We start from the raw sequence: 14294 nt of genomic DNA, 5'->3' as shown, positions 1-14294 counted from the left end.
ATATTATTCACGCAGCTGAGATGTGTTGGACTGGCACATTCCTACTATTCCGTACTCAATTCAGCATGTTCACCCGCGGGGTGCTTTCCAATCCATTCAATTTATACTTAATAATTTTCTTCCTCTTCTCCCTTTCAACCCCAATAATTTTTCCTCAATTCCGTTTGTTCACACCCGCTCTGCTTCCCAATTCACCAAATTCATGCATTCATGCAGGTTCCTTCTTCCACCTCTTCTCTTTTGCTTTGCTTTTTGATGAGTCTCCTTTCCCAGGTGTTTTCCTTTCCTTGTCCTGCTCAGCTCAACTTCTTTCATCTTCCACAAGTTCCTGATCCCACTCCACAATTCGCCATAATGGCTGATCCCCCACCGCTGTCTCTCTATGACCTGATCCGGGAGCACCTGCGCTACGACTCGGACAGCGGGCCTTCCACCCCGCGTCATCCGATGCAGTTGATGTACGCTGATCTACCGGACGAAATCTACTACCCGCTCCCAGAGGCCCGCCTGAGCCCGAACTCAAGCGGCACCACCACCAGCAATGATGGCCCTGTGGCGGGCAACAGCACCGCCAGCGTCAATCGGGGCCCATTCTGTGTCGTGCCCCAAACCGCAGAGCCTTTCCCTACTTTCAATGAGGAAGAGAGCGCCACCCATGCTGCGATGGAGGAATCCTTCCAGGCAGCTTTTACGGCGGCTGCGCGCACCAAAACCCGAAGTATCATCGAGCCGGCCATTCAGGCACCGGCCGCCCTGAATTTTGCCAAGGGAGAGACACTGGAGGGAATGAAAGACCTCCTCTCGAACCAGCAGCTCAGCGAGTCAGCCCGGAAGCGCTTCATGGCGCTGACCAACATGATCCTCAGCCGCGATCGCGTTCTGTTTCACTCAGACAAAATTGCGAGCATGGAGCTGGTCGCTATTGAGATCACAGAAGTCATACTAGTACCTAGAGGAAATGGCTCTCCAAATCCAAGACCTGGTCAAAGTCACGGATCAGGTCAATGCAAATCTCGCCACTATTGTCCAGGCGATAGAGAAGGACAAGGTCATCGCTCTCGTGAACTCGGAAGAGGCGTCAGCTGATCTCATGAAATATTAGATGATGACAAACGTAGTCGAGAAGTACGTTTCTTGTTTACCAATTTCTCTCATGTCAGTGATTCTGGTTCATTTGCTAATCTGCAACAGCAAACCGAACAAGCCGTGCCGCGCCGAATAGTACCTCGTCGTGGAGTTTCCAAAGCTGTTCAAAGTGTTCATTTCGGAGCCTTTCAGTGCAGACGAACTCGCCGGAGCCGGTATGGCGAAGCAAGCTCGTGCGCTTGTTTTCGACCATGTCGGTCGGTACCATTCGGAAAACATTGCAGGGCACAAAAATCGCATACGCCCTTTACCACGAGAAGTTGGGGGTATACAAAGAAATCTACTTCCCCTGTTAAAGAAGTTGATGATATTGAAGCGGAACTCGCCTAATTTAAAGACTGACTCTAAGTTTGGAGCCAGGGATGTTGCCCGGAAGATGTGATGTGGAATTCTATGGATGAGAGAGGGCCGATGAGCAAGTTGTTACTTATGGAAAGATACCCCTAAAGCAGATTGATTTGTTTACTTTTGTAGTTCATTGTATATTGACACACTAAAGCACGCGAACATTCGTTAAGTCACCTACCATGAAGGGCTGATATACCCCGAAGGAAAATTATTATCCTTTCGTTGGTATGCCAGATAGGTCCGATGTCGACACTACACATGTTGATCTAAAACGTTCCAATGTAGTAATTTCATGATTTTATAGTACCTTGTATAATCAAAAATTCTAGGACAGCACTATTCTACAGTGTATGAAACCCTGCTTGTTCCCTTGGAACGCGATATCTTCTTCACCACAATTTTCCCCACTTTACTGCAATCCTGGACGTGAGTTCCACCACAGGGATAACTTCCCAGGCCCTCCATCTCAACGACTCTACCCATCACCTCACCTTCCGGCAACTCAAATGCTTCTGTAACACCGTAGCACTTCTCCCGTAGCTCTTCCATCGACCACCAGTGAATCTTGACAGGAGTAGCCGATCGCACAAACTCATCTGTCTTCGCTTGAATGGCATCTTTGTGCTTTCCCTCGATTGTCCCCTCGAATACAACGCTTGCAGAGTCGGGATAGTGTGATGCTTTCGACTCTTTCAGCGCGGGAATAATGCCCTCGCGGCACAGTGCGTGGATTGCCAGACTCATTATATGCCCGGCGGTATGGAGACGAGAGTGCAGGCTCCGGATTTCGGAATCAACGCTCTGTTGAACTTCTTCCCCAGCATTGAACCCGATGGCCCCGGAAGGAATGAAGCGGCCCAGATGGAGAACTTGACTACCCTGCGCTGGCTGACGGACTGACTTGACTTCGAAAACAGAGTCTGCCTTTGTGGCTGCGTCGGAATTCATGGTTCCGATATCAGCGGGTTGGCCGCCGCCTTGAACGTAGAAGATGGTAGAATCTGTGATCACTGCATGCTCTATTTCTGATGAGTCCTTTGCAAGTGCTTGGTCCGCTACCGGGAGTTCTGGCAATGGGACGATTGAAATGATCCTGGAGGGATGAAGAAGCTTTTCTCCATCATGTTGATATATGAGTTTTGTTGGTTCGGTCATCTAATCGTTGGTCAGATAAGAGTATGAAATTGTCGGAGATGGGGCAAGGATAACTGGGGAATCCTCCACGTACCGTGTCTGGGTTGCGTTGACCTTTTCCGAGACTCTGCTGATGACTGTATGGTGCTTGAAAAAAAGGCAAATTGGAGACGAGATTGTCAAATGTGTACTTGGGGGACCAGGTGCAATGTACTTTGATATAGAGGTAGGAATTTCTAATCTTAAATTGTGGGCATGGCAAGGCTAAATATCTCAATCGATATGGCCCGAGCTCTAGGCTAAGGAAATGCCGGCCTAGGTACGCCCTTGGCTTGACACCTATTCAGCCCCACTGGAGGCTCGCCGGGGCGTTCAAATTTCAATGTTCAAAATTTCTGAAAAAGAATGTGTCATCAATAGAATAAACCCAAAATTTGGTTTCTTCATTTACGGAAAGATCTCGAACGATCTCGGACAATTTGAAAGCTATGTAGTAGAGAGAAGAAAAAACATGAAGAGGAGAATTCGGAAATAGCATTCCCGCTCCATTCCCGCTGGCCAGCCGTACTCGGAAATACGCCGGACTCGATGCTACTTTTGGGGGCGTACAATGACTGCCCCAATTTCTAATCTCGAAATAAGGACTATTTGGATATTTTCGATTTTTCCATGCCTTCTGTTTTACTATATGCGCCCGTCACTTTCCAGATCGATTTCGCCCTTGGACTTTCATACTCCTGGGCATTCTATATCTCCATAACATCCAGTCCCGTCCCTTTCACAGCAAGTTGATTCTGCAAATAGTTAGAACGGCCATTTTACAAGAGATGATTTGATTATAATTACCATCAGCCATGTGGGTATCATGGCTAAAGCAAACTTGACAATTGTTGACTGCGCACCACGCCATATTGTTCCTTCCGCACCGCCGAGGACATCACCCACAACTTTGGTTGCATATAAATTGGCTTCCATTTGCGGGTGGCCCTGTTCTCCTCTTGCATATACACCAATTCTCTCCGCGATAGAAGAGAAGTAAGAGCCCCCCTGGTAGCTCGAATTTTGGATAATTAGAAAACCACCGCGTGCGGATGTTGCCCGTAATCACGATGACTACCGCGACTCCGAGTGGCTTCATTTCCAACGCCAATGTTTCGCTCATGAGCCGCGTCGCAGCTTTGGATCCACAGTACATGCCTGCAGAAATTTACTATGGAAATTCTTTCCTTTGGTTAGGAAATGACAACATACCTTGATATGGTAATCCCATGCAAGAGGCTGTCGATATGTTGTTCACAATTGTCCCTTTGGCACGGACTAGCAGCGGCGCGAAAGTCTGCGTGACACGTACAACACCCCAAACATTGACATCAAACAAGTGCTGTCCCATTTCGATATCAGAGTCCAAGAGTGGCATCACGAACCCTGCACCGGAGTTGTTGACCAGATAGTGTAGCTTGCCGCCAGTTTGATTCTCCACGGTCCTGTACGCTGAAGCAATGCTTTTGGTGGAAGTCACGTCCAGCTCCAGGAATGTAATATTTGTAAGGTCTCGTAATAAACGCATCTTGGAGGTATTTCGTGCTGTGGCGAAGACATGGGGACCCTTATTATGGAATTCTTGGGCTAAAGCCGACCCAATTCCGCCGTCACTGCATCCTGTTATTAGGACAAACTTTGGTCTGGACTCCATAATTAGCCCGATTGCTGTTTCAATCCACTGCGATCTCAATTTAATAATATGAAGAGAACTAGATAGGCTTGACTTATATATTATCTCGCTGGGAGTCTACTCCGCTGCCCTTCGGATAAATTCATGTTGCCGACTCATTTGGCCCCCGAGTTTGCGGGCTGCAATCCTTCCGAGTCCGATCTAAATACATCCTACCGGAACTTGAGGATTACTAGAACTTTCAAACTTGAGGTTGTCAGAAAACAGTCGAAATATCTTAAAGAGACCTTAGGAGAACGCTAATATCTTGTGATGATTCCACGGATTTCTAAAATACTGGCCCTTTGAAGTTGGAGGTTATTGCTAGTAGTAGCGACGACTATTCTCTACTTTCTTACTTCAGCTTAGATCTAACTTAGATGAACCTTCCAACTTGAGCCATCCAAAGGTCGGGACATATCATGATGCTTCCAGATTTGACCTTGTATTACTACCCTGCTAGTAAAGTATCTTTGCCTTCAAGAAATTAGGCTGGATCCAATCTCATTTAACTGAGTGGGATACGTGAAGAAAGTTCTACTTCTTTGGGCTATGAGTTGTCGTGGGAGTTTCTTCCTCTGTCAAGAACGCGTGTTTCTCAACTTAAATTTCCTATAACGCTCTCGAGGTAATTAATCAATGGCCTGGTGGTACCCTTTGGCCGAAGGATGAAGTGGTGAATTCGTCGCGGTCTGCCCTGGCATTTTTCGCGATGGATTGGATACTCAGTGAAGATTAAAGTCATCAATGAGTGCAGTCGATAGCCAGTATAATTCGTGGGTACCTTTTAAGTGGTGGTCTCTTGGAGCAGATACAGTCGAGACCTTTCTCCCCTCCACCAATTTACAGGTCATCTAATTATTAGGGACTCAAGCCAATATTTGTATTGTCTCACCTTTGAGAATCAGAGTCCTTGTAAGTCACAAGGAGGGTGTTCACTTTCATCATTAGATCACGAACTTCGGACTTGCCTTGCCTTTCAACAAAAACAACTTCAATGAACGCCCGCTAATCTAAGAGGACCGCCTCTCTCAGTTTGAGATCTCGTTTATCAGTGATATCAATGCTCGAGCAGAGGCCGCAAGTGCAAGAAAAGCCACGGTCCTCGAATGGGTTCCATTTGGAGGCCTTAAGAAAGCAGTAGTACGTTCGCGATAACGAATGAGAATTTCTGTGCCAGCGGTAATATGCTTTGTCGCCCGCATGATGAGAATATTGCTAATGAAGCTATGCTGCGTATTATGCAAACAGAAGTGATTAACGAAGGATGCCATCCGCCAAATTCGGCAAGGACGGCTTTATGATCGGAGGAGGGAGGAACGGGCTTGGAGGGGGCTCAGGAGGGGGTTTCGGAGTTTGTGAATACCTAGAATTCTGTTGAATTGGTCAGCTGGTGCAGAGAGGACGGTGCAGGCGCAGTATTGCAATTGCACGCAGGCACAGCAAGCTGGTGAAATAGACCTTAGTGATTTAGGGAAGCCGAAGTGGGGAGCGGGTTGAGGAACGAATGAGCTGGGAGTGCGCTTGGGGCGACTGAGAGGGAGTTGATTGGAGTTAGTATGACTCCAAAGTGGTCTAAGTGAGTAGCTGAGGGGTAGCTGGGAGGCCTCGCTATATGGGAGTGGGTGTCTGGAGGTGTTGTCGCATTGTCCTTTTATTTTGAAATATTTTTGTTTTACCTTATGCTTGGGCGATGTTATGCTGCAGTTAGGTGATGCTACTCTGTGTGGCCCCCACTGGCACTGCCTTTCTTTGTGTTATGTGTTATTTAATTTTTGCAGAGTATGTGCTCCCCTTTCTGTATGGTGGTTAGTGCTTGGGTCCTGGGCAGGTATGACCTTAGGCTGCCCACCCTAGCTGCCTTTAGTTTATCGGGCTAGCGAGGTCTTACTGCGGATTTCATGAGATGAAAAGATTGATACTCGGAATATGGGGGTCCTTGTATGTATCTCAAATCTAGAGTCTTGTGCTGCCGAGAACTAACTACTATTTATACAGGCCTGGGAGCCTTTTGAACAGGGACAACTCTTCTACGCCCGCAACTCAAACAGGAATATTTCAGACAGCCACCACCTCGCTGGTATGATAGCAATAATGGGTGCCCCACCAAAAGAAATGCTTCAAAATAGCGAATGTGCAAGGAAATTCTTCGATGGTGACGGTAGGGTTATTTGATTCTTCTTTCATATTGTTTGGACAGTTAATGAATAGAAACTAGTCAATTGGATCGGTTCCGCCGATATTGCCCCTGTAACTCTGGAGAAGCTGGAAGAGAATTTGCAAGATACTCAACAAAATTTGTTTCTCTGCTGCATGCGGAAGATGCTTCAATGGAAAGTAGAAGATCAAGCGTCTGCAAAAGAGTTATTGGCGGACCCTTGGCTAAAATCAATCTAATTCACTGCGGGCATCTGATGATAACTTTTCGTGGTATCTCACCTGTGTGTTTGTTTCATCTGACACGAGTTTCGAATGCAAAAAGACAACAAGGAAAAAGGACAGATGACCCTGCCGACTGCCCTGAACCGTGGAGGCTCTTTGAACCGGCCTTTTCACCCACAGGCATAGTCGGTCGGCTGTAAGATGGGTTTGCGAATGTGGGTCTATACGAGCTAGAGCGATGCAGGCGTGACCTCATGACTGATATCTGATTCTTGGCATGGACTACTAAGGGAGTGTTTTCCAAAACAACGAGAGACTTGTGACGGAGAGAGAGCCGAGGGTCTGGCGGGGTACTGGTACATAGTTCTTCATCACCTTACGGCGCGGTACCTATGCATCGATGTCTTAACCTGTGAGCCAAGCCCGAGCGGGGAAATCGGATGAATCCTCTGAAGACTGATGGATTCCTTGATTGTGGCAGATTACCCACACCGCTGAAGTCATGCCTACCCCATATGGAAAATCATCAACAAAACCCCCGCCGGTGTTCATAAAATAGTGTGATTGTGGGGTGGATGTAACGCTACCCGATGCGATCGATGCCTTCGATGCGGAGAACCTGCAGTGGCGTTAATGCGCATGTCTCACCTACCACACGAGTTGATTGGCCGCGGGTCGGAGCTCTAGGTGGTGGCCTGACAATTCAAGACAGAATGGGTGCAATGTCTTAGATCAAGGGCCTCGTTTATGTCCTCCATTAGTATGAACTGAATAATTGGTAATAGTTGGGCCCGAGCATGAGAACTATTTGAAGCCTGCCAAATCCTGTTCTTTTGGGAGGGTATCATATACTTTAAGCCATCTATTGCAAAGCAAGAACAATATTTCAACTATGAAGACCTCTTTAATCGCATTAGGCGCCGTCCTAGGCCTGGCTTCGGCCCAGAATGCTGTTGTACACAATCACTGTGCTACCACGGTATACATTCAGTCATTCCCTTACGATGGCAGTGCCCCTGGTCCTCTTACCACCGTCGCCAAGGGTGCAACCTTCTCCGAGAAGTTTAGAAAATCTGGCTCGGTGCGTTACTTTGTTCTCTTTGCTCCACGAAATTGGGATAGTTTATAGTATATCAATGGAAACTGACCGGAAATAAAACATAGACCATCAAGATCGCCAAGACAAAGACACTGACTACGCCTCTCTTCTTTGGGTATTCCTTCTCGTCCAATCCGGACTATGCCTACTGTGAGTGGACCGAATATATACAGCCCTCTGAAGGCATTTGCTAAATCTATCGTGCAAAAAGATGAATTAAGCACGGAATGGGGTAATCCCTTCGCGGCGAACCCTAACTCTCTCAGTCCCGGGGACGGCTGTGAGCTCTTCGACTGTGCAGCCAACGATCCCGGCTGCTACAGCACCCCTGCTCATAAGAAGGTTTATGGGTGCCCTCAGCCAGTCACTCTGACGGCGGATCTATGCCAGTAGAGCTTTTGCCTTCGTTCTGAAAGGTTGAAGGGCAATGGTGTATATAACTCAGTTTAATATCGTTACCTAGGTACTCGATTTGTTGCGGTCTGTCTTGAGGATAGTTACGATGAATAACTCGGACATAATTCTTTCGGAGCCCTAATGAAAACAAGCCTTCTTTGAAAATAAACTATCCATCTCAATACATAACTACTTGCCCTATTCTATACTTTAGCATCTGTTCTGTCCTCGCAACACCGCTTGGGCTATTCCAAGTTTGCGGAAATGCCCGTGGGTGATTGAAAAGTTTGAAAATTGAAACTACTCAATTATTTGCGCTAAAAGAACTAGTTGAGTACGCAGTCCAAGATGCTTGCTATATAAATTTCTGATTTCCAGCGTTATTTGCTTCCTGATATTTAGTTGACCTCCCAATGGCTCAATTTGGAGCCCGATTGGATGGCTCATGATGAGTCATAGTGTCCCTGATTGTGATTGGTTCAAGTACGTGGTGCGTTTAGCATTTAGGTTCGGCATGGCTTATAAAGTAGTTATTCAGTCAAATTCTCCTTCTCCCGTGGTCTTGAATCGACTATCCCGATAATATTTTAGCCTGAGGAAGTCACCAATATGACTGAGCATTCGAATCACGCTATCGTCTATGGTGCATCGGGATTAGTGGGTTGGTCTATTGTTGATCAGCTTTTGAAACAGTATCCCGAACATGGTACATTTTCCAAGATCACAGCCATCACAAACCGACCACTCGATCTATCGAGGGCATACTGGCCTGAACGCAGTTTGACGGGTCCCAAATTGGAACTGGTATCAGGTGTTGATCTACGCCAGGGCGATGGACCAACATTTGCCGAGACGCTGAAAAGCAAATTAAAGGATGTGGGCAGTGTTACTCATGTTTACTATTTAGGTCAGTATTCCGTTACGAATTTCACTTGGGCTGGATTCTCACAGATCTTAGTGTTCACGGCAATTAGCGATGACATTGAAGAAGTTGACACCAATCGCCAGATGATGCAAAATGTCATCCACGCCCATGAAAGATTCAGTCCAAACCTCCGGTTTGTCGCTTTTCCCGGTGGGACACGGGTATGGCTGCAGAAAATAGGACCCAATTTCCTTTTCATTTTCTGACTTATCTCTCCAGGGATATGGAATTTATGCGCCCGGTGGCACCTTCACCCCGCCTCTCCAAGAACACATGGTTTCGAATCTTCCACGCGATTATGCCACAACGGTTGTGTACCCAGCATACAGAAAACTTCTCGACGAAGCTAGCAAAGGGAAAAACTGGACATGGTGCGAAGTTTGCCCAGATGCAATTGTATGTGTCCTACAAGTCAACCCCACTGGCACCGCTAACCCATGAAGATCGGATTCACCCCGAACGGATCCCAGTTTAGTTTAGCACTTCACTGGGCGCAGTATCTTTCTCTCTATGCTTATAACAATGGCAAGGGTCCAAATGTTCAATCAGCTGAAGATGGGATCGTGAAGGTCCCTTTCCCCGGCAATACTGCGGGCGCGAGCGCACTCTTCACCCCCGCCTCAAGCCAGACAATCGCTCGATTTATGTTATACGCATCATTGAACCCGGAAAAATGCGGCCAGGGTAATTTGTTCAACATAGCTGATCACCAGGAGCCATGCACGTATGGTCAGCTGTGGCCGAAGTTGGCTGAATGGTTTGGATTGGAGGGTGTCGGGTTTGCCGATGAGTCGGAATCAAACTCACCGAATACTCTCAAGGTCGGCGAGCTTCCCGATTCAACAGCGTCGCTTTTGCCTGGAGAGTATATTTCAAGGCACAAGGAAATATTCTTGCGCCACGGTTGCGAGTATGCGGTCACTGCCGGCGTTGGAGCTGGTCACCGCCAGCTGGATAGTGTGGGCTACTGGTTGACCTTCGATCGACAAATGAGTCTAGACAAGATACGCAAAACAGGCTTCGAAGGAAACAAGGATCCCGTTGCTGGCTGGATTGAGAGCTTTGAAATGTTCCGGAAGGCAGGGTTGATTCTCTAAATTCTGATCTGGAATAGATCTCAATTAGTATACTGCTGGAGCATGGTTCGTTGGTATCTGAATTTCCAATAGTTCAACATTTAGTCATACTAGCATCTAAGCATAAAATTATTCCATGGCGAAATATATAGTCGCTCCATCACGCATTATATCCAACATCCTGCGTTGGCGCGGCATCCTCCCGCTCATATAAAATCTCCGGTCGAACATCCTTCCGAAGCAAATATCTCTTAAAGAAGTAAGGAATTTGACGAAGTCCATACTGTGCATGGAAACGCGTCGGTACACTAAACACCTGATCCAACTCTTCCAGAGTCTTGTTCTTAGTTTCTGGCATGAAGAGCAAAACTAGCCACCATCCGACAATGCACCAGCCAGCATACCACGCGAATCCACCCTGGGCCGTGAAGGCATTTCGCAGAGAGGGCCACGTCACTCCCAAGACGAAGTTGAAGAACCATGTTGTCGCGGTCGCGAGAGCCATCCCGTATGATCGCACGTAGAGTGGGTAGGCCTCCGCGGAGTATGTGAAAGGAACTGGCCCTTCTCCGGGTGAGTAGACGACGCCGAAGAGGTATGTGCCGAGGGCGATGCATCCGGTCCGAGCAGCGTGGCTGGTTTCTGGTATCCAGAAACTGAAACCCGTGAAGAACATTGCTAGCGCCATGAGGGGGAATGTAGTGAGTAGGAGATTTCGTCGACCAAAGGTGTCAATTGTGTAGACTGCTGGTATGGCAAAGAGCCAGTTGATCACGCCCCAGCCGAAGGATGCTGCAAGGGCGGCAGCTGGGGAGAAGTTGGCTTCCTAAACCTCGTTAATGGGAGGATTCGCCAAAGAGAACAAATGAATTCTTTGCGATCGGGAGGAGGCTCACCAGAAAGATCTCGGATGAGTAGTATGCGATAACATTGACACCGCAAAACTAAGCAAGTTAGTATATAGACAAGTTCAGTCGAGACCGCAGACTCACCTGCTGCATGAACATGACAATTTCTGATGCAAGCACAGCCCTACGATTTCGTGGAACAGTGATGAGCTCCAGCAGTTTGTGCTGTCCAAGCTTCATACTGTTCTCAGCTTCGAGAAGGGTATGCATGTAGTACAAATCACGAGCCGCTTGAATCTTATGATGTCTCAAGGTACATATTGACTCATATGCGCGGTAATATTGCTTCTTGCTCATATACCAACGCGGAGATTCGGGGCAAGCAAAGACGAAACAGCACACGACCAGCGCCGGGAACATCGCCGAGGCCATCATCAGACGCCAGTTCAATCCCACAATGCCGACTGGGTCCGCGACCTTGTAGAATATCAGATCCGCCGCATATCCGAGCATAATACCAAACGCTGTCCACATTTGCCACTGCATCACCAATGCTCCACGGATAGCAGGCGGAGCGGTCTCTGCAGCATAAATGGGAACTGTCGCCGACTTTGGGCCTATACCGAAGCCAAGCGCGAAACGCGCGACAAACATGGACCACCAGGTGTTCACGAAGCCTTGCCAGAGACATGCGATCGCACTGAAGCAGCATGTGATGAAAATTGTTCCCCGTCGACCGAACCAGTGGTTAAACGGCACTGTGAGCCAACATCCAACGAATGCGCAGCAAAGGTAGGGGGCCGCATTGACCAAACCCACCAGCCATGTATCTCTGCGAGCTTCAGTAGCGATGCCGAACTGGTGTTTATACCATATTTGTGCTCCGTTGACAACCGTTTCATCTATAGATAGCGCGGGTTAGCGTACATCTCTGGAAAGCATCACTGGTCCCAAGATAGAAATGGAATACTTACCCATTCCCTGAACAGCTGCTGAGAGTGAACAGAGGGCAATAACGGCGTACATCTTCCATGGTTGCGACCAGCGGTGTGTAAACTCATGTCGCAAAATCTCCTTTTCTTGCGGTGTCAGCCCGGCCACATTCTCAAATCGTTCGGGCGATTGAGCAAGTACAGCGCCCAACTCAAAAGCCCTGATGTCGGTCTCATCGCCCATCTCGTGCATCATCGCAAAAGCGCGACCCTGCTTGCGAAGCTCCGAATGACTGTATCCAGCAAGGGGATTTGAGAGCTTAGCGTTCAGATTGCGCCGCGCACGCTCAGCGGCTGTGCCGAGGGTGCGCTGGGGCACGAACTTCTCGCGGGGCGCCTCATCGATATTCTCGTCTTGCTCGACCATCCCGCCGCCTTGCTTGAACATGATGAGAGGCCACGATGAGATTCAAGGGGGCGATTTCGAGTGAACATGAGCATGAAGGATGCAGGTAGACGTCAAAGATGGAAGCGAAGGAGCGAGCACCGGGCGAACATCTGACTGCCTTGGCATATTGGGGAGGTGCCAGAGCCTTGGTGGGTCGAGATTGTCAAAGAAGCGGGCATTTCGGGCATGATACTTGGGTGGCCGGGTTTAGACTGGGGCCAAATGTGAGGTCCAGGGTGATTGGCAGACTAGTGGTCGCGGGGCGAAAAGACCGGGGTGCGCAACTGAATAAGAGGTCATGAAATGATCGACTGTTCGTATTGCTGGATGGGGCGAGGGATGATGGGCTGGCAGTGGCTGGGTGTGCAGCAGGATGCGTCGGATGTGTAAGACGCAGGGCGCAGAGAGAATGCTGACCGGCTTGGTTGAGTACTTTTCTTACTCAAAGTGATAGAAACCTTCAGGATAAATGTGGAGTCCGGGGTCCTGTGGGGTACCAGTTACTAGACTGAGTTGACGTGCAATGAAGCTAGCCCAGGTTAGCGGGTGTTAAAGATCTTGTGTGAGGAAAGATCCAACCGCGAGGTTACTAATTGTAGAAAGAAATATCCCTTAGCCAAGACGGTGAGATGGGGGCCAAAGTCAGATTTGTGTTGAATTAATGAAAGAGTCAGCAACAGCGCGTCATGATCTTCACCCTTCCGTATTGCTTTAGCCGCGGTATACAACATAAATCATGTCTTGTATTGTATCCATTATGCCATTTCGATCATAGCAAAACAAAGTGTATCATGCGGAGTAATTTGGTTCTCAAGGGTCGATAGATTTAGTTTGGGGCTATTCATGAATCTAAGAATGAGAAATAAAATAACGAGCTTCCATTCATCACCAATGAGTTCAATATCATGACTGGGAATTCTTAGCATAATTCGAGGGAATTGATCTCGTAACCCGGCTTAAAGTAGGTATTACCTAGGTAGTTGGGCAATGAAAGCCAGTTCTACTTCCTTGCCAAAACCCCAATAATAATATTTGGAGGCCGTAAAACTTGAAGTCATGCACCATGGATCAGAAGCAAACTATAGTTTGACAGGTCCCCAGACAAAATTGACAAATCCAGCTTTGAAGAATATGAACGTTTAAGAGACGTTGCGAATGTTATCTATCATGTCCAGCTAGCCAGAAAGCACATTCAGATCATTCTAACGCCATCAAAAGCTCCAAAAATAAAATAGTGATGCATGTGTGGGGAATCAATGACTGTCGGAGATAGAGAGAGACCTGGAGAGATGGAGGGGAGGACGAGGGAGGAGAAGGGCTGCAACACCGCGAGGCGATCGTTGGTGCCTGAGGCATACAAGCCCCAACGAGAACCTGGAATTGTTATTTTTCGAGCGAAATCTTTTGATCATGAAAAAACTCCCTGGGAAAGCGATTTTGCTTTTGTTAAAGCATGTAATAGTATAGGTCGTATCCGCCAAGCTCTTACTACCGTGAAAAGGGTCGAAGGGACAGAAAAGATTGGTTCGGTGACTTTTCGAAAGTAGAGATGCAAAAATGCCCAGGTGTTTGAGGTATCATCGTCAGGATCGGAAGGAACTGGAGCAAGATGAGGGACCTAACTAGGTATGTGTTCCCACCCGGCCTAGATTTGCTTTTTGGGATTGGAAGGTCTCCGGACCCATCCGTGGTACTCCTACAGTATTAAGAACGGGTTGGGGAATATTAACGCACTAGACAAAGGCGTTATGGCTCTTCCCCGATTTCCCTTTGCGGAGCATCTTGAAAACTTGGAATGCGTGAGGGCTTTTCAACTTCAAGCCAACCTTGGAAGTAGGCAGCCCCGACA

At 47.9% G+C, this 14294-nt stretch overlaps 6 protein-coding genes across 6 annotated transcripts; 3 read left to right on the top strand and 3 right to left on the bottom strand.

Annotated features, from left to right (window-relative positions):
* Positions 1-354: 354 nt before the first annotated feature.
* On the top strand, positions 355-1086 carry N7533_008449 (uncharacterized protein; the record flags this gene model as incomplete). The annotated part of the gene is made up of 1 exon (XM_057105099.1): positions 355-1086. The coding sequence occupies one exon, from the start codon at positions 355-357 to the stop codon at positions 1084-1086; it is 732 nt and encodes a 243-aa protein (XP_056956548.1).
* A 744-nt stretch (positions 1087-1830) lies between these two features.
* N7533_008448 (ATP binding/alanine-tRNA ligase) lies at positions 1831-2649 on the bottom strand (the record flags this gene model as incomplete). Its single annotated transcript, XM_057105098.1, has 1 exon — positions 1831-2649. One exon carries the CDS (start codon positions 2647-2649, stop codon positions 1831-1833), a length of 819 nt encoding a protein of 272 aa, XP_056956547.1.
* Positions 2650-3374: 725 nt separating this feature from the next.
* N7533_008447 (oxidoreductase) lies at positions 3375-4195 on the bottom strand (the record flags this gene model as incomplete). The annotated part of the gene is made up of 4 exons (XM_057105097.1): positions 3375-3422; positions 3475-3682; positions 3711-3825; positions 3880-4195. 4 exons carry the CDS (start codon positions 4193-4195, stop codon positions 3375-3377), a joined length of 687 nt encoding a protein of 228 aa, XP_056956546.1.
* A 3418-nt stretch (positions 4196-7613) lies between these two features.
* N7533_008446 (uncharacterized protein) lies at positions 7614-8213 on the top strand (the record flags this gene model as incomplete). Its single annotated transcript, XM_057105096.1, has 3 exons — positions 7614-7802; positions 7886-7970; positions 8032-8213. 3 exons carry the CDS (start codon positions 7614-7616, stop codon positions 8211-8213), a joined length of 456 nt encoding a protein of 151 aa, XP_056956545.1.
* Positions 8214-8825: 612 nt separating this feature from the next.
* N7533_008445 (uncharacterized protein) lies at positions 8826-10238 on the top strand (the record flags this gene model as incomplete). Its single annotated transcript, XM_057105095.1, has 3 exons — positions 8826-9302; positions 9361-9537; positions 9612-10238. 3 exons carry the CDS (start codon positions 8826-8828, stop codon positions 10236-10238), a joined length of 1281 nt encoding a protein of 426 aa, XP_056956544.1.
* Positions 10239-10377: 139 nt separating this feature from the next.
* N7533_008444 (sugar porter family MFS transporter) lies at positions 10378-12445 on the bottom strand (the record flags this gene model as incomplete). Its single annotated transcript, XM_057105094.1, has 4 exons — positions 10378-11043; positions 11114-11161; positions 11210-11967; positions 12040-12445. The coding sequence occupies 4 exons, from the start codon at positions 12443-12445 to the stop codon at positions 10378-10380; spliced, it is 1878 nt and encodes a 625-aa protein (XP_056956543.1).
* Between the last annotated feature and the right edge of the window lie 1849 nt (positions 12446-14294).

This window comes from Penicillium manginii (genome assembly GCF_028828005.1).
Source record: "Penicillium manginii strain IBT 31320 chromosome Unknown utg000006l:1.0-4164085.0:1.0-4166146.0, whole genome shotgun sequence".
In the NCBI taxonomy this organism is placed as follows: domain Eukaryota; kingdom Fungi; phylum Ascomycota; class Eurotiomycetes; order Eurotiales; family Aspergillaceae; genus Penicillium; species Penicillium manginii.
Note: the sequence above shows the minus strand (reverse complement) of the source record. Positions and strands in the feature narration are given on the sequence as shown.